This window comes from Dipodomys spectabilis, unplaced genomic scaffold (genome assembly GCF_019054845.1).
Source record: "Dipodomys spectabilis isolate Male_0828 unplaced genomic scaffold, ASM1905484v1 ptg000015l, whole genome shotgun sequence".
Taxonomy (NCBI): domain Eukaryota; kingdom Metazoa; phylum Chordata; class Mammalia; order Rodentia; family Heteromyidae; genus Dipodomys; species Dipodomys spectabilis.
Window position 1 is genome coordinate 2,985,001 of NW_024870692.1, and position 27,823 is coordinate 3,012,823.

At 38.0% G+C, this 27,823-nt stretch overlaps 1 protein-coding gene across 1 annotated transcript in view; it reads right to left on the bottom strand.

Moving 5' to 3' along the window:
• Positions 1–27,823, bottom strand: part of Ca8 (carbonic anhydrase 8) — an 86,811-nt gene that overhangs the window by 45,550 nt on the left and 13,438 nt on the right. Inside the window, exon 3 of the mRNA XM_042665957.1 lies at positions 25,055–25,179. Within this exon, the coding sequence (XP_042521891.1) occupies positions 25,055–25,179 (125 nt within the window). The remainder of the gene's footprint in view (positions 1–25,054; positions 25,180–27,823) is intronic.

Genomic DNA, 27,823 nt, shown 5'->3' on the forward strand with positions numbered 1-27,823 from the left:
TTTCCATTAAATGTCCTATTTCTCACTTTCTTAAAAAAAATCAGAAATGTAAGTATGGCTGCAAACCAATTGCTATATCTTGAATTGTCTATTTTTCCCTTTATTATTATTACTTTCTAAAGAGGCTATCAAAGGGTTTTAGTGTTGTGTAATGTAAGTCATTTATAGATTAAATCTGTTAATAATGTATGGTGAACCACTGAATTATGTCTGTCGACCTCCTTTTCACCCCTAAATGTGAGCTGCACTTGATAAATACAATTATGAAATAGTGGCAACATCTTCTAAACACGTATGGTGCACAAGCAGGATCTGGGGCTTTAAGTGTTTGACACTAGAATCATAAAGCCCAAATCTTTTTATAAAGAATACAGGGTATGCACAAGTAAAAATATAAATGCTATAACCAAATAGAAAGAAAAGATGGTTTAGGGGAATAAGCATACAACAAAAGTGATGGAAGATGCTGAGAGTGTGTATGGATTTAAGGAGTACTGACATCACATTTTCTTCCAGGGGCCTGTTTGTTACAAATATGACTTCATTCAACTCTCATAAACATCTCTATAGTAGGCCAAGAGTGCTTCTCAAGAGTACAGTGCTTGCTCAATATGTCCAAAGCCCTGGGTTTGAGTCCCAGTATTGTGAAAACAAAGCATCTTTTGTAATGGTAGATTCTATAACTACCACTGGTTTGTCTCCTCTAAAACTCGGGTTGAAATTTGAATGCCACGTGCTGGCTATTAGAAGGTGAGGCCCATAAAAGATGATTTGATCTGTAAGAAGGACTAATATTCCTTGCAATGTATTCTTGGCCTCCAGAGATTGGATTAGCTCCAAAAGACTAGCTTATCATCAAATGAGGCTACCTTGTGAACTTGGCTTTTTCACACATGCCCTCTTGCACTGCTGTTCTCCAGCTTATACCACAGCGTGCAGCACTCATTAGGTGCCAGTGCCAATGCCATTCTCTTCATCCTCCCAGCCTGCAGAACCGTTATCTAAATGAATCCCTTTCCTTTGTAAATTAGCCAATCTCAGATATTCTGTTATAGCAACACAAAGCAGACTAAGAAAATCACCACCACTCCATTTTATCAAGGGAAGAAAACCACAGAAAATAAACTATTGTTTCTAATGCATTTATAATGTACCAAGTGATTTTTTTTTGTTTCTTTGTATGTTCCTCCCCCATGGTCTAACCCCTGTTTTCACTGTATTTGATGTCGGTGCCCTGCATCTTGTATATACACTTCTCTACTTCGGGGAGGGGAGGGGAAAAAAACAATATGTTTAAATAGGGATACAGGTTGACCCACTGCAACAATGAGATGTACAAGACACTATATTGAAAACTAACTTTACAACTTTGGCTGGTGGTGGGGTGTATGTAGTTGTGGAGGTGGGAGGGAAGGGATGGTAGGGGAAAAACAAAGGAGGAGGTAACAATGCTTGATAGGAAGTGTGCTCATTACCTTGCTCATGTAACTGTAATGCCTCTGTACAGTATTTTTACAATTAAAAAAAGTACAAAAAAAAAAGAAAGTAACCTTCCCAGGGTCACATGACCAAGTGAGAGCCAGGCCTTGGACATCTATCTGTCCCTTCAACTCCTCCTCTATACACCTTATTCCAAAGAAGATTAAGCTGGGAAGAATTCATAAAGAAAATGATCATCTGAAGCATAGACAAATGACAAAATTCTCTGTAGAAACAACAACAAGAAGACATATACACAATAACAACAACAACAACAAACAGAAAAAATGGAGAAAATGCAATCCAAGACATACCAGTGACCCAGGAAGACTATGCCAAATGCTAACAGCATGTCTACAGTGAGTAAACATTCTTACTACCAGCTCCTGGGAAAACTAGCTGGGCACAGCCTCAGCCATAATGAGACTAGCTACTCATCATGCAAGGCCATTACAATACTCTGCAAAGTTACTACAGTATACATTAAGCATGTGCTGCCTTGAACTGAATTTGTATTGAGGCAGGAAGTGACGGGAATGTAGATAGGCTTGTAACATCCAGAGCCTGCTTAGTGAAAGAAAAAAGTGTTCTTTGTTATGTTCATGAGCATTATTTTCCCACGATGCTTGTCAGAAAACTGTTTTGCTTTTTTTAATTTAAAAATAATTAAGGATGCTTTCTACTACAGAAAGCCTGGCCACCTCCATCAGTCACAATTTCAATGCCTTTAATAAGGACCAAGAGAGTTGTGAAAACTGGAAGAATGCAGATGTTCCAAGGTATCTCATTTCCAAAGGTATCTCAGTGTCTGCTGAAGCCATCCCTAAGTCCAGCTTCCAAAGCCCTTCAGCTAGGCTCATACACATTGCTAATATTGTCACTGCCTCTTTCATTCTTTCCTTCCAAACTTCTGCCCATGCTCAGCTCCATTCCACTGCTTGACCCATGCAAGGGTCTTTGTCCCATCTATTCTTTCTCTTCTAGGCCTTTGACCTGATGTCTCCTTCTTTCTAAGTTCCATCTCAGCACATTTAACCATGAGTAGATTGTCCTTAATTCAAATGTAAAACAAAACACTTTTTACCTCACATGCTTTCCTACTATTTCCCTACACAGTAAACTTCTTCAGAATCTCATCTGCATTCCCATCACTACCTCTTCTCTGGGTGTTTCCTCAAAATTCCATTGCAATCAGTCTCTCATCACCTTGGTTTAGTGAACTTCTCACCATATTCACTAGAGGCCTGCCTCCTGCTCCGTCACGCAGTCCTGGCCTTGCCTTTGCAGCACCTGCCCTCTCCACTGTCCCTGACCATGGGCTCTCCTAATTTCCTCCTCCTTCTCCATCTTGGGTCCTCTTATTGGTTCCCTTCTGACCCTTCTCAAAAAATGGTTCTATCTAGGTTCTATCTTCCAACTCTTCCCTTCTCATGGAAGGCATTCTTAGTGATTTTATCTATGCCCATGTTTTCAACAGTTACTTAGATACTCCTGATTCCAAAACCAACACCTTTAACCAAAATCTCTGGACTGATCTCTTTGTTAAATTATCCCATGAGTATTGCTAGTGGCGCTTTTTTTTTTTTGGTAGGGGGGAGATCCTGGGTTTGAATTCAGGGTCTGGGCACTGTCCCTGAGCCTTTTGTGCTCAAGTTAACAGTCTACCATTTGAGCCACAGCACCAATTCTGGCTTTTTCTAAGTAGGTTATTGAAGATAAGAATCTCTGGAACTTTCCTGCCCAGGCTGGCTTTGAACTGCAATCCTCGGATCTCAGCCTCCTGAGTATCAAGGATTACAGGTGTGAGCCACCAGCACCTGGCTAAAGCAATCTTAATAGGATTTAAAAATCCAACACTATTTTATTTGAAATACCATTGTCAATTTTCAACAGACTCCAACTTCATATACCTCAGACATCACCTAATAACCCAATTACTAGTAATAAATTTTTAAACCCAATTACAATACTCAAGCTATTACACTTTACAGTGGAAATGCATTTATCAGAAAATGTCAAAAAGTAACATTTCATTCTAATTCTCACTACACCTGTAAAGGTACTTTGTCTGTGTCTGCAATGTTCCCAGAGGCTTGTACTTTCTGAATTGCAATTGTCTAACTAAAACATCAGTCCTTTTATTAGATATATGAGAAGGCATTTAGTGTAGAGGAAAGAGAATGACAATTGGTCCAAGTTTTGACCATTACCTAAGTAACCTTGGGGTGACTTATTTAATACCTCTTGATTATGCAGCTGAAAAACAAACCTAGCAATACCTACCTGTGATGGATTAAAGATGATATGGCATGTGCTATATTTACCACATGTGCCACATATGCAGTATTCATAAGACATTATCAACAGTCTTCTCATTACCCCCTGTAGAGTGCAGAAAAGTACATCCTGTGTTAACCCTACTGAGGAGATAATGCAAGGGATATAAAACTATCCAACCACACAAACCTTTATATCATCAAAGCACCCTGAGAGGAGTGAATTTTGATGAGCTAAACAAATAGTACAAAGAAGTAAAACAGGTAATAGAATTTTACCAAAAGCATTTCCCCTGGAAGGGAGCAATTTCCCCTCTCTTCAACTACATGAAGATAAGGAGGGCTGCCTACTCTGAAAACAAGAAGCTTTGTAAAACTATACACTCATGCTGTTCCCACAAGTACTTCCTTGTTTATGTAAGCTTTGTAAGTTACTCCAAGACCATCACAAACCAATTCAACTCACTTGTTGCTCAAGAGAGTTACACAAAGAACTACTCTTGTGCACACTCTCCACAAACCACATATAGGTACTTCTGGTGCTAATTAAAGGTGGCTTGAATTTTGGGATGGCTCTCCTGCTCCTCCAGGGCTATAGGCAGCCCAATACTCACCAGGTTATTTTAAAGGATAGTCCAGGCAATTGGATTTTGACACACTCATGACCTAAAACACTGAGTGCTGTTCCTTTCTAATGCTATGACAAGCTAAAGTATTATTTTCCTTGACTGAGGTAGAATTTGTACCAAAACAGTGTGGGTTAAGGAAAGGTCAACTAGGAACAGGAAAAGGCATCAGTGGGTGTGAACCAGAAAAGGCCCAACAATTCAGATAGGAAATTTTACCTATGTTGATGTGGCAATACACTTTATTTCAGTACAGCACATGCTGATATAGGGGAAACTTTTTTAAAACAAGAGCTTGTATCTTGGACATAATCCAAAATGAATCATCATGAATGACGAAAGTTTCAAAGAATTCAGAGGAGAGATATGAAGTTGGCATCAGACAAGGAAGTCTGCACCATGCCCCACCCTGGGCCTGTTTCTCGGGTTAGCCCAGTTCTCATCCTGCTGGTTTATCCAGTCACAAGTGTCTAACTACATAAGCTGCAATACCCAATGCCTTCATCATCTTAGCCACCCAAATCACTCATCAAATCTGCATAAATGTGAATGCTAGAAATGAAAATATAGTTGTGCACACTGTCAGGATAACAGTTAACAATGGACAGGATATCTATGGCCATGTCCTTGGAAAACTATAGAGCTCAGGTATTTCTATCCCATCCTAGCTATCATAACATCCTAGGAACATACTTGCCCTCACATTTCTGTTAGTGCTGCTGTGAACACAGTACTAGGCCAGCCGTCACATAAAACTATACACAGCACATAGCACTTGGTTAGGATAAAAATGCATTATTGATTTACGTATTTACTATTCTAAGCTACTTATTGTTTCTGTTTCTTATAAGGCAGGGTTCTGTTATTCCAGCAGCCAGCAGCCTCAAACATCTAGTGCTATGTCTTTTTTTTCTTGTTCTTTTGTTTTGTTTTGTTTTTTCTGTGTCTCTTGACTGTATGAGGAGGCAGTGTTGAGTCGCTGACCTCAGCTGTCATAGTGTGAGTACATTTCAGGAGCTGATACACTAACAGAATGCCCTACTAATACACTAATATGCCCTTTTCATTAAGCAAGATACAGCTGTTTTGTTTCCTAAACAATTAATACAAGTGGTGGATGTTTTAGATAAATTCAAATGTAAATATAATGCCAAGTTGCTTATAAATATATCTGTTTAGGAAATCAACATTTTGTAGATATCAAGCAGATTTTAGGAGGAGTTTATTGCTGGGTATAGCCTAATACATTTCAAGATTGATTCCTGATGTGAGTAAAGACAATATATGCTTCTATTGGAGTTACAATTGGAACAAGAAAAGCAGAACACAAAGTAACACAACTTGAGATCAGGTAGAATCCTGATGATTAAGCATACTGGGGAGCGTTATATGGTCCTGTAATACCTACGCATGCTGGTGAGAGGATGCCAAATTAAAATTGCAGCTGTCATCCCATGACATTGGAGAAAGGGAAGATAATGTGTGTTTCTGCAGTAACTTTTTTCCTGTAGTGAGATTTATTTTTTAAAAAATGAATAAATATTAGCAGCTGCAGTAAATCTCAGTCTGTTACCTCTCTTTGCACTTCACAGATTTATAGTTCTTGCCCTTTCCTGAGTATTTCTACAGAATGAATAGTACCTGTAAAATTCAAAACATTTCAAATGATATATCACAATTTCCACCAAAAGAGTAGAAAATTCTCTGACATTCCTTTAGAACTGCACAATTCCTAAGCTGCCAAGGATCATATCCTAGAGGAGCCAACATTCCTTTGATCCTGATCTCTAACAAACTCCTGGAGGACCACTGGGCACGGCGGCGCCTGTTGGTCACATGCTTCCTTCTTTGGCATGGCCATCGGCCCATATAATATCATCTGAACAATCACACCTGGATTTCAGCAACCTGGAATGCCTCCCTTCTCTTCATCAAAGCAACTGACATATTTCACTAAAATGAAAGTATTACAGAAAAAGTGATGTTTATATATTTTTTCACTGATATATTCCCTGTACCTGAAACTATCTGGAACACACAAACATCCCAGAAGCAGCCAGGTATTATACCTCACACCTGTAGTCTCAGCTATCCAGGAGAGAGATAGAAAGGATCATAGTTTAAGGCCAGTCCAGGTAAGAAGTGAGAGGTAGACTTAGTGGCCAATTGCTGAAGTCCTAGCTATGTTAGAAAGTGTAGGTAGGATGACTGCAGCTCAAGGCCAGCTAGGCAGAAAAATCAGATCCTGTCTGAACAAAAAAACAAAGAAACTACTCATGTTTATTCATGTTTATACATATGTAGCATGTTACCATATATATAGCTAGAATTATAGATATATATACACACATGCATGGATATACACATAAACACCATGAAATTACTATAAAAGTACTATAGAGAGAAACAAATCAGGTAAGAGGACACAGACTCCAAGCAGGTTTAGGAAAATCAAAGATTTATCTCACTGATGATGTGATGTTTGACTAGAGGCCCAGAGACGCTGAAGGAGCAAGCCTTCTAGGAAGGGTAGTCTGCAAGGCCCAACTCCCTAGGTGAGGGACTGTCACCATCAGCTTTGTATCTCAGCACATGACACAATGCATGAATCTTTTCCATCTCCTTTATCATTCGCTTTTCCATATTTATTTAAAGCCCACTACATACTTAGAAATTATATTCTATTAGAAGTCACACTAAACTTCTTGGATTTTTTCCTTTTCTTTTCTTTTCTTTTTATCGGACATGGGGCTTGAACTCTGGGCCTGGGCCCTGTCCCTAAGCTCTTCAGCTCAAGCCAAGTCCTCTACCACTTGAGCTACAGCACCACTTCCGGTTTTCTGGTGGTTAAAGTCCATGAGATAAGTCTCATGGACTTTCGTGCCTGGGCTGGCTTTGAACTGTGATCCTCAGATCTCAGCTTCCTGAGTAGCTAGGATTACAGGCGTGAGTCACCGTTACCCAGCTACACTAAACTTGTAAACACAAACATTCCTAGATTTTTCGGAAGTTTTAAATTAGTCCCAACCACTCACAGCTTCAACATGACTGCATTTGAACTTTGACAACTTTTTTCCAGTTCCCTTGGCCTCCCTGGCACCTCCATGTCATTTGACAACACAACATCTCCCAAGCCCCACACATGAAATATGAATTTATGGGGCTAGAAACATGTCTCCAGCAGTACAGTGATTGCCTAGCAAGTACAAGGCTCTGAGTTCAACCTCCTACCTTTCCACCCCTAAAGAAAATCTCAATCTGTTTCTAATACAATGTAACACATGTATCAACCTGAAAACAATGTATAGTATTTTGTCAGCTCAGCTTTCTTCCTTCCACTTTCTCACAGCCTCATAAGCAAAGCTGAAGAGCAGTCCTCAGCCATTCTATCCAATCTTCGCCTCCTACAATGACTCAATAATCATTCAGTAACACAATCTGGGATCTAAACACTTCTGAAATCAAAGCCCAACAAAAAAGTGTGATTTTTTTTTCCTATATAAAGTCCAAATTTAACTGGAAACAGGAAGCAAGTGGCTATTTCTATAAAAAGCCTTTAAACTTATCCCAGATCAGTAAAGCAGTGGGTAGGGGAGAGATGGATGAGAATATTGAAAGGGGTGACACTGATCAACTGCTTTATCCAATGGCAAATAAAACTGTTCATTGTTCTGCACAAAACTAGTTTTCACACCAATGTCAAATTAAGTCTTTATTAAGACTTAGGTATATTTTGATGTAAAAAACACATGTAATTTGATGCGTCTTCAATAGTTGTTATGTTCTATTTTTTAATTTATAAAAATAGAGAAAGCTATAAGAGCTACCCCACCTAGGCACACTGGCAGGTGTGCAAAGGATATGACAAAGGGAGAGATTTTGTGCACAGAACCTAAGAGTTGCAATCTGTAGACATTTTAGAGAGCAACACTATCAAGACATAGCTCCTCAGAAATATAGCCTCTGTGGGACAGTGCCTAGGAAACCCGAGCAGAAATGCACACTTGGCCTGTGAAGATCAACAAACTAAGACCACTGGGCAGAAAAAGGGAAAGGAAATCCCACAGCTGGGTTTTCCCCTTGACAATTCAAATGAATTCTAAGTAACTGTAAACTAAAATCTAGAAATTCACAATTTTTGTTGGAGATTGTTGTTCTTCTGTTGGATAGAGATTAGCATGGCTCTAATTTAAGACTCAGATTATGTAAGATTTCAAACATGTTTATCTCTTTACCTATAGCTAACGGCATCTTTATCAATTTAACAAGGAGCTCTGGCCCTACTTACTGTTGTTCTTGTATAATTTCAAAGCAGGAGGGATTACAGGATAAATATATATATATATATATTACAGGACATGAACAAGCAAAAATGATACTATTTCCAAGCTAGTGTTGATTCAAATTCACCAGCACCCGCCATGGGAATGTGTCACTTTAGGATTTATTTTTGTTGCTATTGTTCTATTACAGGTTGAGTATCCCTAATCTAAAACTATGAAATCCAAAATGCTCTAAAATCCAAAATATTTTGAGTAACAGCATGACATCACAGTAGTAAATGCATGACATCACAGAAGTAAATGCCACACCATGAAACAGTTTCACACATATTATTTAAAACCTGTATGACCACCTTTTAACTATGTGTGTAAGATATGTAGGAAATATACATTAATCTCCTGTTTAAACCTGTGTTCCATCCCCATGATATCTCATTGCTACATGTAAATATTCTAATACCCAAAATCTGAAACACTTCTGGTCTCAAGTATTTGGGATTAGGGATATTCAACGTATAATTGCGTCATCATTTTACTGATTTTGCTCCAATAACATTTCTTTACTCGTTTCAATTCTCAGCAACCTAGTGGCTATTCAGAATCACTCATCCTGCCTATTCATTTGTCCCCTGGCACATTTCCCATATCCCTCCTTTTTTTCCATCTTTGCTTTTCTTTGATGCCAATTCCACTTACAAAGCTAGAGTCTAATCTCCAATATGCTGTCAGATTGGAGATGAGCCCTCCCAACTCCAGAAAACACAAGTGCCCTTTTCCAAGCACTATGAGGAGCCCAGAATTCCTGCCCACGTTCATGTTATTCTCATCCTGAAACAGCTTTCCCAGCCTTGTTGACTGGGTAAACTCCTGTTCAACTACCAAGGTCCAACTCGAAAATCCATTCCTTGTTAGTTTTCTTTGAGCCTAGCAGAAATCCATTTTTCCATGATCCATATAGTGTCCCCTTTATATCCTATACATTAAGGACTTTTTCAGATATAATAGTCATATTGTGTGTGTGTACGTGTGTTTGTGCGCGTGTGCGCATACACATGCACCCGCACCTATCCTGATGCTTGAATTCAGACCTGGGAACTGTCCTTGAGCTGTTTTGCTCAAAGGCTAGTTCTTTAACACTTGAGCCACAGCTCCACTGCTGGATTTTGGGAGATAGCAGACTCAGGGACTTGTCTTCCCAGGCTGGCTTCCAATCCTTAGATCTCAGCCTCCTAGGATCACAGGCATGAGCCACCAGCACTTGGTTTAGCATAATAGCCATTTTTAAGTAGGTTTGCCACATCATAGGTAATTATGCACTTCTTTTAGGTCTAGGTATTTCCCATTCATTGCCAACCTTCAGCAGCAAACACAACAAAAGTGTGCTTCGAACTTATTTATGGTGCCACTTAACCCTTCAGTTCTGTCACATTTCTATCTTACCTCTACTTTGCCCTACCAGACTTTGAAGCCATTAAAACAAATGCTATTTTCTTATGCTTTGTATTTCTCATAGGCCTAGCTTCAAATGCAGACACATATATTTGCTAACAAATAACTACTCTGGCACCTTCCCTTCCTGATGCATTTGAAGTTCAGCGACATCTTTCTTTTTATTCTTCTCATTTGGAGGTGGGAAGGTAGGGTTCTGGAAGAGAAAGGGCTGAGAACGAAACAGCCCTATGGCTCTCACTGAGGAGGCTCTCACTGAGCAAATGCTGTGGCCTGTACGCCAGTAAGACCCACTGAGCTGGAGCTTTAGTGTATCAGGACTCTAGATAGTGAGAAAAGAGCAAGAGCAGGAAGGAACTGGGTAAACAATTAAGTTAATTAGAAACAATGCCCACTGATAAAAATCTGTAACGTGTTTTCTATAGCAAGGTGAATAAGTGATACTTGTTTTTTAAAAATCATTGCAAAATATTTCCAGTGCTGTACAACCTAAATTCAGAAAGGGATTAGTGATTTTAGCCTTGGGCCAGAGTGTAAAGTAAATCAGTCATAAACTATGCTTTGGCTTACATGATAAATTGGATGGGGGTGGGGGGAATCTACCTAATAAATGACATAGAAAGGAAAAGCAGAAAAGCAAAACCACTGGGTGACTAAACATTCATGCTCACGCCAGCCCAACCCAAAGTCTTTTAAGAACAGGGAAAATTGTATGACTGTTTTAGGTATAGTACAGCAAGCAAGAAAAGGGGTATAGTGGCCCCCGTTGTCAGGAAAAAGAAATATACAGACAAAAGAAATGAAATTTCCTTCACCTACTCCCAGATGTGAATGATCTCTTGCTACTCTCTAGTGTCATGGAGTTTTGAAGAGTAAGTAGGAGAATTTAAAGTGTGAGTCTAATTTACAGGAAATGTCTCTTCCCTGTTCCCGGTTTTTACAAAGAGGGATTTTCCTTGAACAAAGCTAGCCCTTTTCTCCATTCCTTCCATTAATCCTCCCCCTTTATTTTTGTTTATTTTTTTTAAACCTCTGTTGCAATCTAATCTACTCTTAAGATCAATGAATCCTCCTAGAGATACCGGCGGTCCTAGTGCCTGTAACAAACACGTCTGCCTCTGGGGGCGGAGGCTTTCCTCTCTTATGCTAAGCTCTAGCTCCACAGCAGTTCTAGCCACAGTGAAGTGACATTTTTGTCTCTTTCCTAATTTGTCCAGAGAACTCAATGTACAGTTCACAAGGATAGTTCATGGGAAATACATTAACTCAGGAGCTAAAAGTAAATGAGTTCCGTTGAGTAAGCTCTTTCCTCCAGAGGGTAAAGCAGTTCCTGAAGCTAGCTAGCTTTGGAGAAGTTACTTGCCTTTGAGTCACCAAGTGAAGACCGTAGTAAGTAAAAACAAAACTCCACCTGTCATTTGTCGGGTCTTACAATAAATGTCTTCCTTTTGTAGTTATTGTTTCCATTTTAAAGCCTGTTTTTATATTTCTTTCAATGCTTCTACAATAACAGAATAATTACTGTCTTAAGTTATACCATTTATATCCAATATACCTAAAGTGTCAATAAAATTGCTTTTAGAAAGCACCTCAAGTGAATACCACATTTTGTTTAATAACAATGTTTTCTACCACCAGTTTCTAAGAGAAATTCAGTGCATGACATTCCCAACATCACATAATTAACTTTTACAACCCCTCTGTTTCATAAGGGTAAGTATAATGTCATTCTCCTTATGGCCCAATGAAGGAAGTGAGGATAAACAACTATACAAAAGTCAGATGGAAAATTCATAAACTGGAACCAGAATGTAGCTTTCTCTGCTTTGTAATCCACATCCTCAGAGCAGGATGCCTCCAAATGGAACAATGTCCCCAGAAGTCCACTTCCTATTGCAAGGATATAAAATCTACTCCATTGGCATCCTATAATGAACTTTGGATATATGGAGCCCTATGAAGTTAAGAAAAAAATGCATTCACTCACATGAAAGCATTAGGAAGAACACTATTAACTTAAAACATTCTTGTGCCTTTTTTTTTCTTTCTCTACACTGCTGGGGAGGGAACGCATGGCCTTGTGATGCTCAACAGGTATTCCTCCGCTGAGCCAAACCACACTTCTGCCCCTAAACTGTTACACTTAACACCAAAAAAGAAAAAGCAAAAAGTTTAATGGCTGTTACATTGACTAAGATCATCAAACAACTCCTAAGGTACTTTGATTCAACAAGAAGTCTTATACTGTTACACAATAATCCTTCTCAAAGCAATATTTATTTCATTTTCATTACCAAATAATCTTGAGAACATAAATTCTCCTGCATATTCATGCACAATAGCTATAATAAAAAAGATGGCAGGAAAAATAAACTGGGAAATAACATATTGATTACACTGGAAAAGTCAATATATTTCATGACAGGAGGAGAAGTTTTAAAGAAAAGAAAATAAAGGCTTCACACTTTCTCCATTTACACTTTCAGCATATCCTATTTGTAGCAACAAAAAAGAGTCTAGCCACTTTTCTTAGTATATTTTCACTAGATTTTTAATCATCATAAAACATTGACATAATACTTTGATGTTCTCCCATGGCTTCTCAATCATGGGAAATACAGAAAGGTTAACTCTGCTAAACTGAGTGAAGTTCTTGCCTTTTTATAAACAGAAATATGGAAGTTAGAGGAAACTTTCCAAGAGGATGATCAAGACTACAAAGCTCAGATTGAAATTTAGATTTTCTGACTGCCTGTTAGGCTCCCACCTGATCCCATGTTTTCAGAAAGAGCATTAACTCTCCCCATTACAACTTTCCTACCCTGTCACTGGTTCTAACTGGTTCTAACTTCAGCCAACAACCTGTAACTGAGTTATATCTAGCAAAATGCATTTCACATTCTATTTGATTTATATTCTGTGTGACTAGCAATCATTTGCAATAGTCAGTTTCTAATAAATGTCTTCAAATGTTCCTATTATTTATTAGCTTCTAGTAGTCAGAATTTATATGGACTGGATAGACTGGTTAGACAACAGGATATCTTCCTAAAAACCCATCCATTTAAGACTAAAGGGAAGAGAAGACAGAGGAATGAAGGAGTGGTTTGGACTCTCCCACTGTACAAAACATTCTGAGCTGTCTGTTGGATTCATTACTGTCTCCTTAACATTTTGTCAGTAGCATAAATGGTAGGTTCTCAGAACAGCCTACTGGTTGGATCACGGATGGATGGATGGACAAACCAAAGAATGAATACATGAATGTGAGATTAGAAATGGCAAGCTAGGAGTGCTTGTAGGCATCAAGAGCAGAAGGTACCAGCAAACAAAGCCTGGGGGGGAGGGGAGGGAGGGTGAACATGGTGCTAAGCACACCAAACTGAATGGAATAGAAAACTAGACCCAATTTTTTTCTTTTTTTTCTTTTCTTTTTGCTTATGTGGTGCTGAGGAATCAAACCCAGGGCCTCATGCATGCAAGGCAAGTGCTCTACCACTGAGCCACCTCCCCAGCCCCTAGACCCAATTTTTTGAACATGGTAGCCAAAACTTTGCCTAATAAAGCAAATCCTCCTCCAAGATTGTGTCAAGAAAATCCACTACAAAAAAAAGACAAAAAAAATTATTACAATCTTACCAGTACCCAGTCATAATTAAACAATTTAAACAATGGAAAATGACCAACTGAAAGGTTACATTAAACCCTCTAATAAATAAATGTCAATGTAGAAATATTCATAAAATGAAAACAGGAAAACATGTATCCTTTAAATGCCAACAATTCTACAACAAAGCAATTGAATAAAAGTGAAGCAGATAAAAATCTCAAACAGTGAACTCAAAGTAGCAATGACAAGAGTGATAAATAAAATTAAAGAAAAAATGGAATAAGCCCCTGACTAAAACCAAAGAATATACAAATAAACAATCAACTAAATTCAAAGGGAATTCCATTTAAATAAGGAAGACAGAACAGGATGAAAGAGGAATTCAAAAAGAAAAAAATCAAATCTAGTTAGGCACTGGTGTTTCACACATGTAATCTTAGCTACTCAGGAGGTTGAGATCTAAGGATTACATTTCAAAGACAGCTGAGGCAGAAAAATCTGTGATACTCTTACCTCTAATTAACCACCAAAAAGCTAGAAAAGGAAAAGTGACTGAAGTGGTATATGACAGCTTTCAGCAAGAACATGAGACCCTGAGTTCAAGCCCCAGTACAGACACCAAAAAAAAAAATCTATGAACCATGGGTATATATGAGGTACAAACTAAAGTCATAGATAACATATTAAATAAAATAGTACCAGAAAACTTCCCAAACCTGAGAAAGAGAATCATCAAGGTATCAAGGTTTATGAAGTTCATAGAGAACACTAAGAAGGCAAGATCAGATATTAAACAGAAATTAAGTATAAATGTATTATACTTAAAACACTACATGTACAGAACAAAGACATTGGAAATGTAAAAGGGGAAAAGGGAAGTGATGAGCTACATACAAAGGTAAGGCCCTTTGAATAATAATGTATTTCTGAACACAATACATATTCTTCCTGGTAGCCAACAGAATTACCTCCAAAGTATACAATATTTTATAACATAAAGCAAATCTTAGCAAAGAAGAATACTGAAGTAATTACCTGTGTTCTGTCAGATAATAATGAAATTAAAGTAGAATTCAACAGCAAAAAGAAACTTCAGAAAATATTCAAGCACATGGAGAATGAATAACACATTGTTCAATGTGAGTCATTAAAGATGCAAGGTAAGGACAATTAGAAAGTTACTAGAATCTAAGGAAAATTAAACAACCTATCAAAATCCTTGGAATATAACATAGATAGTGCCAAGAAGAAAGTTAATAGCTCTAAGGGTCAATGTGAAAAACACAGAAATCTCATGGATGCACCTCATTCTCCCAGAAAAGAAAATAGCAGATGGAAATAAATAATAAAGATCATGACAGAAATTAATGAAAGGGAGACCACAAGAATTACACATGGATATCAGTAAAATAGAAAGCTAATTCCTAGAAAAGGTAAGATTGATAAATCCACAATCTGACCAAAGTAAGTAAAAGAAAGACTCAAATTAGCAGAAAGAATGGCATCACTTCATTTGTTAGGAAATGGAAAGACTTGGAAAAAATTATATTAAGTGAAGTAAGCCAGGCCCAAAAAAAACACATGTCCCATGGTTTCCCTTATTTGCAATAACTAGTATATGTCTGGGACAAGTAGAAAAGGTCAAAAGCTATGGACATATGACCAGATAAGATGAAGTTAAGTGAAATGAACCCCAAGTTCGGGACACAAGTGGTTTTTTCTTTCTTGCTATTGTTTCTAACATATTTATAAGGAACCATGTGATATTTTGTTGCTTTGTATGTTCTTCCCCCATGATATAACCCCTGTTTTCACTGTATTTGATGTTGGTCTAATTTGAGGAGAAGACGGGGAAAAACAAAATGTTTAAATAGGAATACAGGTGGACCCATTGCAACAATGAGATGCACACTATATTGAAAAACAAACTTTACAATTTAGACAAGGAGGGGAGTGTACTTGTGGAGGTGGGAGGCAAGGTATGGTAGGGGAAAAACCAAGGAGGAGGTAACAATGCTTGATAAGAAATGTACTCATCTACTGAGAGGCCTCTGGGTTGGTTCCATATCTTAGCTTTGGTAAATAATGCTGCAATAAACATAGTTCTGATAGCTTTAGTATGGTCTTGTTTGTGATCATTCAGTTAAACACCCAAAAGTGGGATTGCTGGGTCATAGGGGAGCTCTATGTCTTTTGAGGAAGCTCCATACTACTTTCCAAAGTGGTTGAACAAGTTTACACTCCCACCAACAATGCAATAAGGTCCCCTTCTGGCCACATCCCCTCCAGCATCTGTTGTTATTAGAGTTCTTGATTGTAGCCATTCTAACTGGGTTGAGGTGGAATCTCAATGTTGTTTTGATTTGCATTTCTTTTATGGCTAGAAAGGATGAGCGGTTCTTCATGTGTCTAATGGCCATTCTTATTTCCTAGATGCATGGATCAAGAAAATGTGGTATGTATACACAATGGAATTCTATGCCTCCATCAGAAAGAATGATATCACCCCATTTGCTAGGAAATGGAAAGACTTGGAAAAAATTATATTAAGTGAAGTAAGCCAGGCCCAAAGAAACATAGGTCCCATGATATCCCTTATCTGCAATAACTAGTATATGTCTGGGACAAGCAGTAAAGGTCAGATGATGTTAAGCAAAATGAACCCCAAGATAGGCACACAAGTGGCTTTTTCTTTCTTGCTATTATTTCTAACATATTTATAAGGTACCATGTGATTTTTTTTTGTTGCTTTGTATGTTCCTCCCCCACGGTATAACCCCTGTTTTGTATTTGATGTTGGTATAATTTAGGGAGGGAAAGGCAAAAAAAAATTGTTTAAATAGGGATACAGATTGACCCATTGCAACAATGAGATGTACAAGATGCTATGTCGAAAAACGGAACTTTACAATTTAGGTGGGGGGGAGGGGTTTACATGGAAATTCACTGAAAGCTGTTTAATAATAGAAGGGGTAAGATGGACAGGGAACAAGAAAACTAGCAGTTAATATGACTAAAGTACATGCATTTATGAAATACTATAGTAAAGTAAATCTTCTTTGGGTTTTTTTGTGATTTGTTTATTGCTTTTTAGTTTTTGTTAGTTGTGGGGTTTGAACACAGGGCCTAGTCACTATCCCTGAGTTCTTTTCTGCTCAAGGCTAGCACTCTACCACTCTGAGCCACAGCTCCATTTCCGGTTTTCTGCTGATTAATTAGAGGTAAGAGTTTCATGGACTTATGTAAGATGATGCTAAGTGAAATGAACCCCAAGATATGGACACAAGAGATCTTTCTTTGTTGTTATTTTTAATGTACTATGTGATTTTTTTGTTTCCTTTGTATGTTCTTCCCTCTATGGTATATCCCTGTTGTCATTGTACTTGATTTTGGTACCCTGCATCTTGTATATACATTTGTCTAATTTGGGGAGGGGAATAAGAATAACAAAACACTGAAACAAGGACACAGGATGACCCACTGCAACAATGATACCTGCAAGACAGTATATTGCAAATGAACTTTACAACTTTGGGAGCAGGGAAGAGTAAGGGAGGTAGAGGAGGGAAGGGATAGTGGGAAAATAACAAGGGAAGGAGTAACAATGCTTGACAAGAAACGTACTCATTACCTTAGTCATGTAACTGCAACCACTCTGAACAGCATCTTTACAATAGAATAATTAAAAAAAAAAAAAAAAAAAAAAAAAAGAGTTTCATGGACTTTTCTACCTGGGCTGGCTTTGAACAAAAATCCTCAGATCTCTGCCTCCTGAGTAGTTAAGATTACAGGTATGAACCACCCATGCCCAGCTGTGAACCTTCTTTGTTTTTTGTTTGTTTGTTTTGTCATTGTGGGGCCTGAACTCTGGGCCTAGGTGCTGTCCCCCAGCTCTTCAGCTCAAGGCTAGCACTCTACCACTTGAGCCACAGTGCAACTTGTGAATTTTTCTGCCTCTGTGGTGCTGAGGAATTGAATCCAGGGCCTCATGCATACAAGGCAAGCACTCTACCACTGAGCCACCTTCCCAGCCCTGAACCTTCTTCATAAAATTAAAATATACTAACAAATTACAGGAAAGTAAAACAAGCTTTATTGAGGATGGGTACCAGCAGTGGAGAGGGCCAGTAAATAAATAAGAAATAGCCAATTAAACTATATATTCAAATCAACGTTTACTATCTGAAAATCTTTTGAAAAAAATAGGTATTTTATTGCAGAATATAGATCCACTAGAACCCAAATCTATAGCAACTCAAACACTAATTGTACAACATTTCAATACGTGATTTATACTTCTTTTAGTTTATTTGTTAGTATCTTTAGTTGTACAAAGGGGTTTCAATTCAACATGAAGTGACTAATTTTTAATACAAATGTGCCTTCATCATAACAGCAGCTATAACTGTTTCTTCCAAATTTAGTTTGCCCAACCACCTTCTGTATATTTTCAAATAATGACCACGAATGATCTAGTAAGGAAATACTTACAGATACAAAAATATCAAAGGTAAGTTCAAAGTGACTACTCGAAGGTCAAATCAGCCTCATATGCTTCTCTTTTGGGGTGGGAATGGCAGGTACATTTCTGTTTGCCCAATATAATGATTTATCTTCTATTGAGTCAACTGTTAGGTTCTACATAAAATTTATATTTTGATAAACGAAAAATAAACATGATGAATCACAGCAGGGATCATGATTTTTATGGAGTAAAAGTACAGGTGTTCATTAGAATTCAGGAAACATAAAAGTTGTGAGTTTTTTTTATTGTTTTTGGTTTTTTGCCAATATGAGAGGGAGTTTCCACAACGGAGAGAACATAGCATGGGGTTCTTGTCCCTTCATCTGTTCAGCTATGAGGCTCAATCTGCTAGCACTGTGGGAGGATTCTAGGATACCACACAATAATAATCATAATCATTATTATGTTTGGAGACAAGATGTCCCTTTTACTGGTGAAAATAATAAAACTCCTCAGGGAAGTTGCACATCACATTGTAAATCATTTCTTTTAGCAACAGTGTTAAGTCTTCTGAATGACAATTTCTTTTTCTCCTCCAAAGAAAATACAGTTCAGAGTATTCACTATAGGTGCAAATAAAATTACAAACTAGAGACGATTTTCCGAGTAAGAGCTACTTTGGAAAGTAGGGATATGTTGGTTCTTCTTGAGTTATTTCTGAGAGAGCAATGGAAGGAAGGTGATTATCACTGGCATTCTGCTCCAGACCTGGATGGGAACCAGGGCAAAGTAGATGGAATCACAGTCCATTAAGTACCCTTAGTTCTCAAGGGGCAACAAGGGGCCCACACATGCTCTCTGCTTGTCTTTGTGACTCCTGTCTTCATAAAACCCCTGTGAAGGGCTGGAAAGATGAATCAGTGGTAGAGTGCTTGTCTTGCATGCATGAGGCCCTGGATTGCATTCCTCAGCACCATGTAAGCAGTAAAAGCCAGAAGTGGCACTGTGGCTGAAGTGGTAGAGCACTAGCCTTGAGCGGAAGAACTGAGGGACAGTGCCCAGGCCCAGAGCTCAGGTCCTACGACCACCACCACCAACAACAACAACAACAAAAAACCTGTGGTTTTACAGACTGTATGGCAAGAGCACAGGCCACAACCTCACTCCCACCCTCCGATGAAAGGCCAATTTCTCACACATGCATTCTGCATTTGAGGTAGCTGCAGAGACAAAGGGAGCAAGGATAGCCCATTGTCTTATCTGTGTCCATCAAAAGCATTAGCAGAAAGAACAGTAGGACAGAATAATAATTTCTTAAGTGGGATAATTAACTACTCTTCCAGTAATATATTATGGTTTCCTTCAACTTGTTCCATGATGCTTCATCTTTCCATTCCTAAGATTTCTGTGTTAAATGGGCATTTAGATTAGATAATCTCAAATGTCATTATATATTATCTTGTCATTATATATATATTATATATCTAATTCTCATATCATATTCTGACTCATAAAGTTCTCACATACCATTTTCTTAGTCAATGGAAGTCTCTCTTAGAAGAGATTTGCAAACCTATAACGCTGTTTGGAATGGTTTTGGAAGCCCAATAACTTGTAAAGATAATAATTTCACTATTGTCCAAGAAAATTCTTCATAGGATTTCTTCAGAGCAGTAAAAGAAGTAATAAGAATCAGCCGGGTGCCAGTGGCTCATGCCAGTAGGTAATTTTAGTTACTCAGAAGACTGAGATTTAAGGATCATGGTTCGAAGCCAGCCTGAGCAGGAAAATCTATAAGACCCTTATCTTCAATAAACTACCAACAAGCTGGAAATTGAGCTGTGACTCAAGAGGTAGAGCCCTATCCTTGAGCAAAAGAATCTCAGAAACAGTGCCCAGGCCCTTAGTTCAAACTCCAACACACACACACACACCAAAAATAATTAAACAATATATACTCTCAGGTAAATATGCAAATGATCAATTTACCAAGAGAACATTTCATAACAGTTTCCTCTATTTGCCTGAAAAGAAGGAAGAAGTATAGGGATCTGGAAAAGCGGACCCCATGGACCAGTGCTAAGAGGAAAGGGAACAATTGTAGTGGTTAGTATTATAATTATATTATGAGATATGGTCTTCATAACATTATCATTGGCCTTTCTTGGAACCAAGGCCTGAACTGTTCACAATTAACGGATCATCTCTGTACAATGAACTGTTATTTTTCCTTCTATTGACATAATGTACTAAATCTCCAGAACAGCTCATATGTGGGTAGTTTATCACTAAGCCCTTTCAGAATACAGAGAGCAAATAAAGCTCTTTAAATGCAACATAAATAAAGATAAGGGTCTGCCCACAAAAGAACTGGATCACTTGCTGTGCAATACACTATAAATCACAGACTTTTATGCCAAGAAGGTGAGAAAGTCATGACCATACATACTCTCTGCTGGTCTGTGGGCCAAAACAGTGCCCAACCCTGAGAAAGTTCTATGTACCTGCAGTGAAAGATGAAAATAGAAATAATGTAACAAGTTTTTAAAATACTTAATCTACTCAATTTGTAAAGGTCAGTGGCTTATTCTCAGACCATGTCCCTCCTCCATTTGGCAATTAAAGATGTGTTCTTTATCAATTGTTTGTCTCATCACTTTTCTTTTTCAATTTTATTGATCCAGCATAAAATGTAAATGCCTGAGAATCACTTAGAGAATAACTCTTTATGTGTAAAGACTGACCACAATTTGCCAAAAACTATATAGATCACAGAGTTTGGCTGTTTTGAAGCAGCAAAGAATTGATCGCTTCTATAGTCTGTCCACAGACAAATATAGTGAAATTAGAATGTGAAGCTGTGAACCTAAATATCCAAAAGTTCCAGTTGTAGAATAGCAATTAATGGGGATGGCATACAATTCCTGCAGAGAGGTGGGTACACAGAGCATACCTGTGTTAGAATAATGACACCACCAGTAAAGTTGGAATTCATATGCCAAGATGTTCACCATGTTCAAAGAAAACAAAAGGCTTCCACAGATCCAGAAGAACAAATCTGCAAGAATTGTGGTGGATCTCAAAGTCTGAAATCAACAACCTTCTACTCATGTTAAGGTCTTGATTAAATAATAATAAAGCGAAATACTGTCAAATCAATTCAAAGATTTCCACCAGGCAAATAGGACCCACACATTTGTAATAGTATATTTAATGTATGAGCATACATAGTATATTTAGGGGTAACAGGAAAGGAAATGCAACACAGTTATTTTTTTTCTTGCTAAGGCATTGACATTTAGACCTGAACTATTTGTAACAGCACTCAGCTGTTCAAGCGTGGTCAGATATGTCAGATAGCTGTAGAAGCATGTTTCTGAAAACTGAAAAATCTCAGTTGGGGAAAACACAAATGGTATGCTTTATCCACCTTGCTTAGAGAAGGAGCTGCAGGTGACAGAGTTGGGAGTCAAAAATTGCAGTGTCAATTTTTGAAGTAGTGTTGGTAGTGATTCCAGTGAAGTTGGGAGAGGTAGAAGAGAATGATGAACAGGACAAGAATGATCAAGATGCATTATTTACAAACAAGCATGTTGTATTGAATACACCTCTTAAAGATAATAAAATAAATAAAGATGGTCCAGGCAGAGAGTGCAAAAAATAAATAAATATATAAAGCTAAACATCTAATTTCTGAGTGGGACCAGAATACAGGAAATACGGTTTGTAAAAATAACTCACATGTATCTACTGGTGAAGCCAAAATAAAATTTAATTGTAGCTTAGGAAAAAAAGCGTAAAAAATATATTCAGTATATTATTATTATACTTGCAGTAATCTTAAAATGTCAAAGTCTCCCAGAGTTTACAGAGTTCTATGAAAAGCTATATATTACAGGTAACAACATGGCAAACATTTGTTTACTGTATTTGTTTAACAAACCAGACATAATTTTAATGAAACCAAGAAGGGAATTGATGCATGGAGGAAACTGTGTCATTAAATTTGGACTAAAAAATGTGAAATATGAATAAGATTCTCAAGTAATAAATATGTTAAAATAAGTAACGTGTTCTAAAAGGAAACTGGTTCCCTTTCTCTCCACTGTCTTGTCGCCCATATTCTTGTGCTTCAGCTGATCTTTAGTGGCTGTTCAGAACAGGGACCAGCAACACTACATTGGTCAACACATTACTACTCCTGCAATGTTCTTCTACGTGGACTCTCGCCAATCACCAAGTGCCCTCACAGCCTTTATTTTTAAAAACTGGCACACAGGCATCTCCCTCTAATTCTGTACACCCACCTCATTTATTCACACAATAGGATATAGCCATAAACAAAAGCCAGGTGACTTATGCAAGCATTTTATCAGGGATTACATCAAGGATAATCTGAGATTGCAAAGCACATAAATATTACTCCCAAAATACAATCCATTAATTCCATTGTCTTAAATATAAATATTTCTGCAGAAGCAAAGTCGTAACTGTTAACATTTAATCTTCACTGAAAACAATCCATTACCTATGCTAAATGGACCAGAGCAATGAAAACAGCATCAAGTACCCGGACCTGTTGGTACATTTGGTCCCCAAATCCTGACTATACAGACAGAGAACACAGATCACTGGCTCCATAATCAAATTAAACTTTCCCTGAACTACAAACAGTGTGCCACAAGCAAACTGTGGCATTTCTGTCCAGAAGGCCTTGCCTGCCCAATTACATCCATCTCACCCCAAGCCTATGATTACTGGAGCCTGCTGAGGATCAAATGTTAAAAAAGAAATGTACTCATTACCTGACCTTTGTAACTGTAACCCCTCTATACAGCACCTTTACAATCAACATAAATTAAGCAAACCAAGAAAATAAGATGCAGTCCAAAAAGGAGGGCAGGCAGGACTTGTCCTGTTGTCCTCTTACCCTTCCCTATGTGGCCAGCCACTTCCACTGTTTTGGACTACCTTGTTTGGAGTCCTCTTTGCTCATGTGTTTGGTTGTGAACTTTTCCTCCTCAGGTTTGCTGAGGACAAGACAGGAACCGGAGGTGACAAAAGAATAGTTTTAAGGTAGTAGAAATCAGAGGATACATTTAGGCATTAAAAACAAAACAAAACAAAAATACCCAGGGAGCTGAGGATCCAATGAGTACTTGTCTAGCAATCATGAGGCCCTAATTTCAATAACCACCTCCACATAGCACATATATATTTATGTATAAACCCCTCCCCTTGTACAAATAATATATGCTAATTTTAAAATCTTTTTTTAAAAAAGCTCCTAGGAAAAGGAGAGACACATGAAGAGCTTTCCTAACAAGGCATATTATCACAATCACATTCCTCAGACATTCTCTAACATACTAGAATTTGGGATATTTCCCTCAATCCTTAAAACATGTCACATTTCACTTTTAAAGTCCAGGTCTTTTCTTTTACTGAAATAAATATCCTTATTTTCCAAAAGGATTTTTAAAATTCTAATTAAGGTAATGCTAAGAAATACTCCAACTTAATCTTTTAAATTACACATATCATGTATATAAAAATTATATGGTAGGGATTTCCCATCATTGAGTTGGTATTAGATAAGCTATCATGCCATGAGCAAGTCTACATATTATATTAAGCATGTGTGCAACTGGAAATGGCAGAGGAGAAAGACTAGCATTCCAGCAGCCCTAAATTTATTCTTCTTTTAAGAGTTGGGGTATACTGAATCTGTCATGTCTATCAGGCACCCAGATCAGAAAATCCACTACATAGTTGCCTATATAAATCGAGGTGGAGATAACATCTCAAGCAGATATATTAAAACCTAAAGGCTTAAAATGGATTAGATCACCCAGAGGAGAAGAATACACAAGTGAATGGATGGAAGAAAAGAAGGGAAGGTGAGAAAATACACTCATATGCCAGAAAATAACTGTTTCCTGAGGAGAACTGAGGTTCCTTATAGAAATAAATACAAACAAAGCCTGGCCCATCTGGAATATCCCCTCAACTTCACCAACATGCCACTATGACGTGACAGGTAGCGTGCTAAGGGAAGGGTATCAACAAAACAATGAAAGGGAGACCCTGTCCTGAACAGCACGAGCAGCAAGAAAGGTATATCAGACCTTGATGTATAAGAACTAGCATGTATACCAGGAGGACAGAAAGAAGAATTTGGCCTGAGGAAAGAAATCAGAAGAAGTCTCAGGAGTGACAAGACACTTCAACTAGATAATGAGAAAAAGTGGACATTCACTAAGAAGATAAGTGGGAGAGGGAAAACTTCAGATAAAGTGACTATTTTCTAGGATTCCCACTCTGCTCATTCTCTAGGATTCCCTGTCCTCAGTGACTAAACTATCAGTGAACTGAACTAGACTTTTGAACTACTGCAGAGATTTTTCAACAATTGTCTCCAGCTCATCTCCTATTTGAGCATCTGGAGAAGTGGCCTACCAAATTTACACAGGCAACAGAAAGGAATTATACCAGGGTGAGCCTTACAAGTACAGACCAAAGGGAGAGGAGATAAGAAAGAGTAACACAGACAGAGAAATCAGATCAAACTATATAATGGACATGCATGAAAGTATCACAATGAACTTCTGTATAATTCACATAAGCTAATAAGAAGAAAAGAAAATGTGTGGATCATCATTATGACCAATTGCTTGCCTACACATTCCAAACCCAGTAAGTAGGTAGAAAACCTCACCAGCTAGCCCAAGCTTAACATTTCATTATATTCTACGAACTGATAAAATCCAAGAATTATGCATTCAATTTTAAACCAACTGTTTTCAGGAATGTATAGAATTCTTTACCAAACAACAAGATTTTTACAAGACAGTTCTTATTCTTACCTCCATGGGAAAAGCTTTGAAATTAACGGTGTGCTCAGAACCACGCTGGTTTTCTCTTCCCCAATGAAACCTAACTTCATACAGCTCAAATTCATGCCCTTGGGGCAATGGTCCTCCAGACAGAACTGAAAAGAGAAAATAAGTTTTGCTGAATTACATCTGTGTATTATCCTGGCACAACATGCTATCTGGGTTTGCCTAATATTCTTGTTCTGGTTATTCTGATACCAAGAGCCTAGAAAACTTGGGGATGATAAAACATGTGTTTTAAGATCTTTATATTTTCAATTCAGAATAAGACAAAGAAAAGAAATTTTTCCTTGAGACTTAAGCTTAGCAGACTGGAAGATATTCTGAGACTCAAACATGTGGCTATAGACCTATCAATAAACCAAATTGTGTATTTATATTATCTGTTGATCCTAGCAGGGTTCCAACCTAGGTAACAGACTTAGGCTAACAAAATTAACCAAGAAAAGAACTAATATGAAGTCAATCTGTGTATTACATACAGTGCAAACAAAATAAAATTATGATAAATTATGACAACAATACTCAAATTATTAAAATCAGTTCCACAAGGCACTGTCCTATTCTGAAAATAACACAGAACTCTGTCCCAAACCAGGGCACACTAAAAGATACTGAGAATTACATTTGGAAGAGAATCTGTCTTTAAGTGATAAAGAACATTTTTAAATACTTATTGATGGTATATGTAAAGGCTTTTATTAAAATGTATTACAAACAAATGGCCACTCTCAAAACAAATAAACATTGTTTCATCCTGAACATTTCTTCTCTCCAATTCTAAAACAGTATCAGCTAAGAATTTAAAGTTGTTTCAGTAAAAAAAAAAAAAAAAACTTCACCAATAAACACTCTATTGCTGCACACATGTGGGTGGCCATTTTGGAATAACAAATTCCAGATTTCTCTATTGAGAACAGGTGCTTGTCTACCCCCAAATACAAAAAAAAAAAAAAAAAAAAAACAGCAAACAGATGCAGAAATATTTGTTTGCTTGGTTGCTTCTTACTCAGTGTCTTATTCTAGATAGGCTTTAAGGATTCTTATGTCGATGTACATATAATACATTTAAAATGCATAAGAGCAAGTAAGGTAACAAAGAGGCAGAAAATGGATGGAGAAATGAGCCTATCACACAAGGTGAAGGTGATGAAGTCCTTGTGCGAGGTGTTTCCCAAATTTGTTTCTTAGCTTTCTATGGGCTCCAATAGAAAGAAAAAGTGTCCACTATAAAAAGCGATTTAATTCTTCATTTTAGCTCCTTAAAATTCACCTCAAGGGGAAATGAGGTAAAATGCAAGGGAGTTACAATAAGCATAAGATCATGTTATGGAATCGCATAGTTCTTCCTAATGTTTAACCTAATTTACATTAAGAAAATGAAAAACACAAAAGGATCAATGTCAGCATCCTCAGAGATGAGAAGAAAGGGGGGGCTGAGAGGGTTAACTCCTGTGGCCTGACCCAGTCACCCACCAAAGAGCCTGCAACTGATTTACGTCCCAAGAAGGACTCGGGGACAAGGAAACCCAAATTCAGCATCTATGAACATGAACTAGAAAACAATGAATTCTTTAAGCCTAGATTTCTAAACTGCAGTTCCTCCTTTGCTCCTATTTTCTAAGACAATCAAAATAATCAAATACATGGATCAAGAAAGTTTACAGACATTCACAACTGGTCTAGAGGCTTACTCCATTTTTCTCATCTGTAAACATTCAAAATGTGAGTTTAAGAATGTGTGTGACTTTTTTTTTTCTAAGCAGATGTCACAGTCTCTGAATAAACTCACCACCACTCCAACTCCTTGGTTTTCCAAATTTGGTCTTAAGAAAAATGGGAAAGGAGACTATCAATCTACCCACTTTGTACCTTATCATCCAAATCAGAAAGAAGAGGAGAAGAATATTTAGAATCTCATATCTCATCCACCTGCATCATCAGAAAGAGAAAACACCCATAACTCAGTATTATGCACAGCATAAACCAACCTGAGGCTTCAGGCGTCATTTCTATACTTCTCAATTTTTAGGAGAAGGTTGTAAATTTCTCTTAGAGGAGGTTTGGTTGCATGTTACTACAAGAAAGGAAAAGGAAGAGAACAAAGAAGAGGAAGAGGAAAATGATGAGAAAGAGGAAGAGGAGAGGGAGGAGGAAGAGGATGAGGAGGGAGAAGGGAAAGGAAGAAGACGGAAAGGGATAGGAGGAGGAGGAGAAAGAAGAAAAGAAAAAAAAGAAGTGCTGGGAAGGTGGCTCAGTGGTAGAGCGCTTGCCTTGCATGCATGAGGCCCTGGGTTCGGTTCTTCAGCACCACATAAGCAAAAAGAAAAAAGCTGGAAGTGGCGCTGTGGTTCAAGTGGTAGGGCGCTAGCCTTGAGCTGAAGAGCTGAGGGACAGCGCCCAGGCCCAGAGTTCAGGCCCCACGACCGGACCCAAAGAGGAGGAGGAGGAGGAGGAGGAGGAGGGGGAGGGGGAGGGGGAGGGGGAGGGGGAGGGGGAGGAGGAGGAGGAAGACTATGATGGTGACAATGACAACCACCACCACAAAATGTGAAATAGGAAAGAGGATTAAAAAAAATTCTGTCTCCAAGTCTCTTCATCTAATATACTCAATGCCCACATACACACGTGTGCGCACACACACACACACGTGTGCACACACACACACACACACACACACACTTTCTAAATCTGTTATGGAACAGTCTACCAGTACTTTCTTGCAGAAAAGGAAAATAC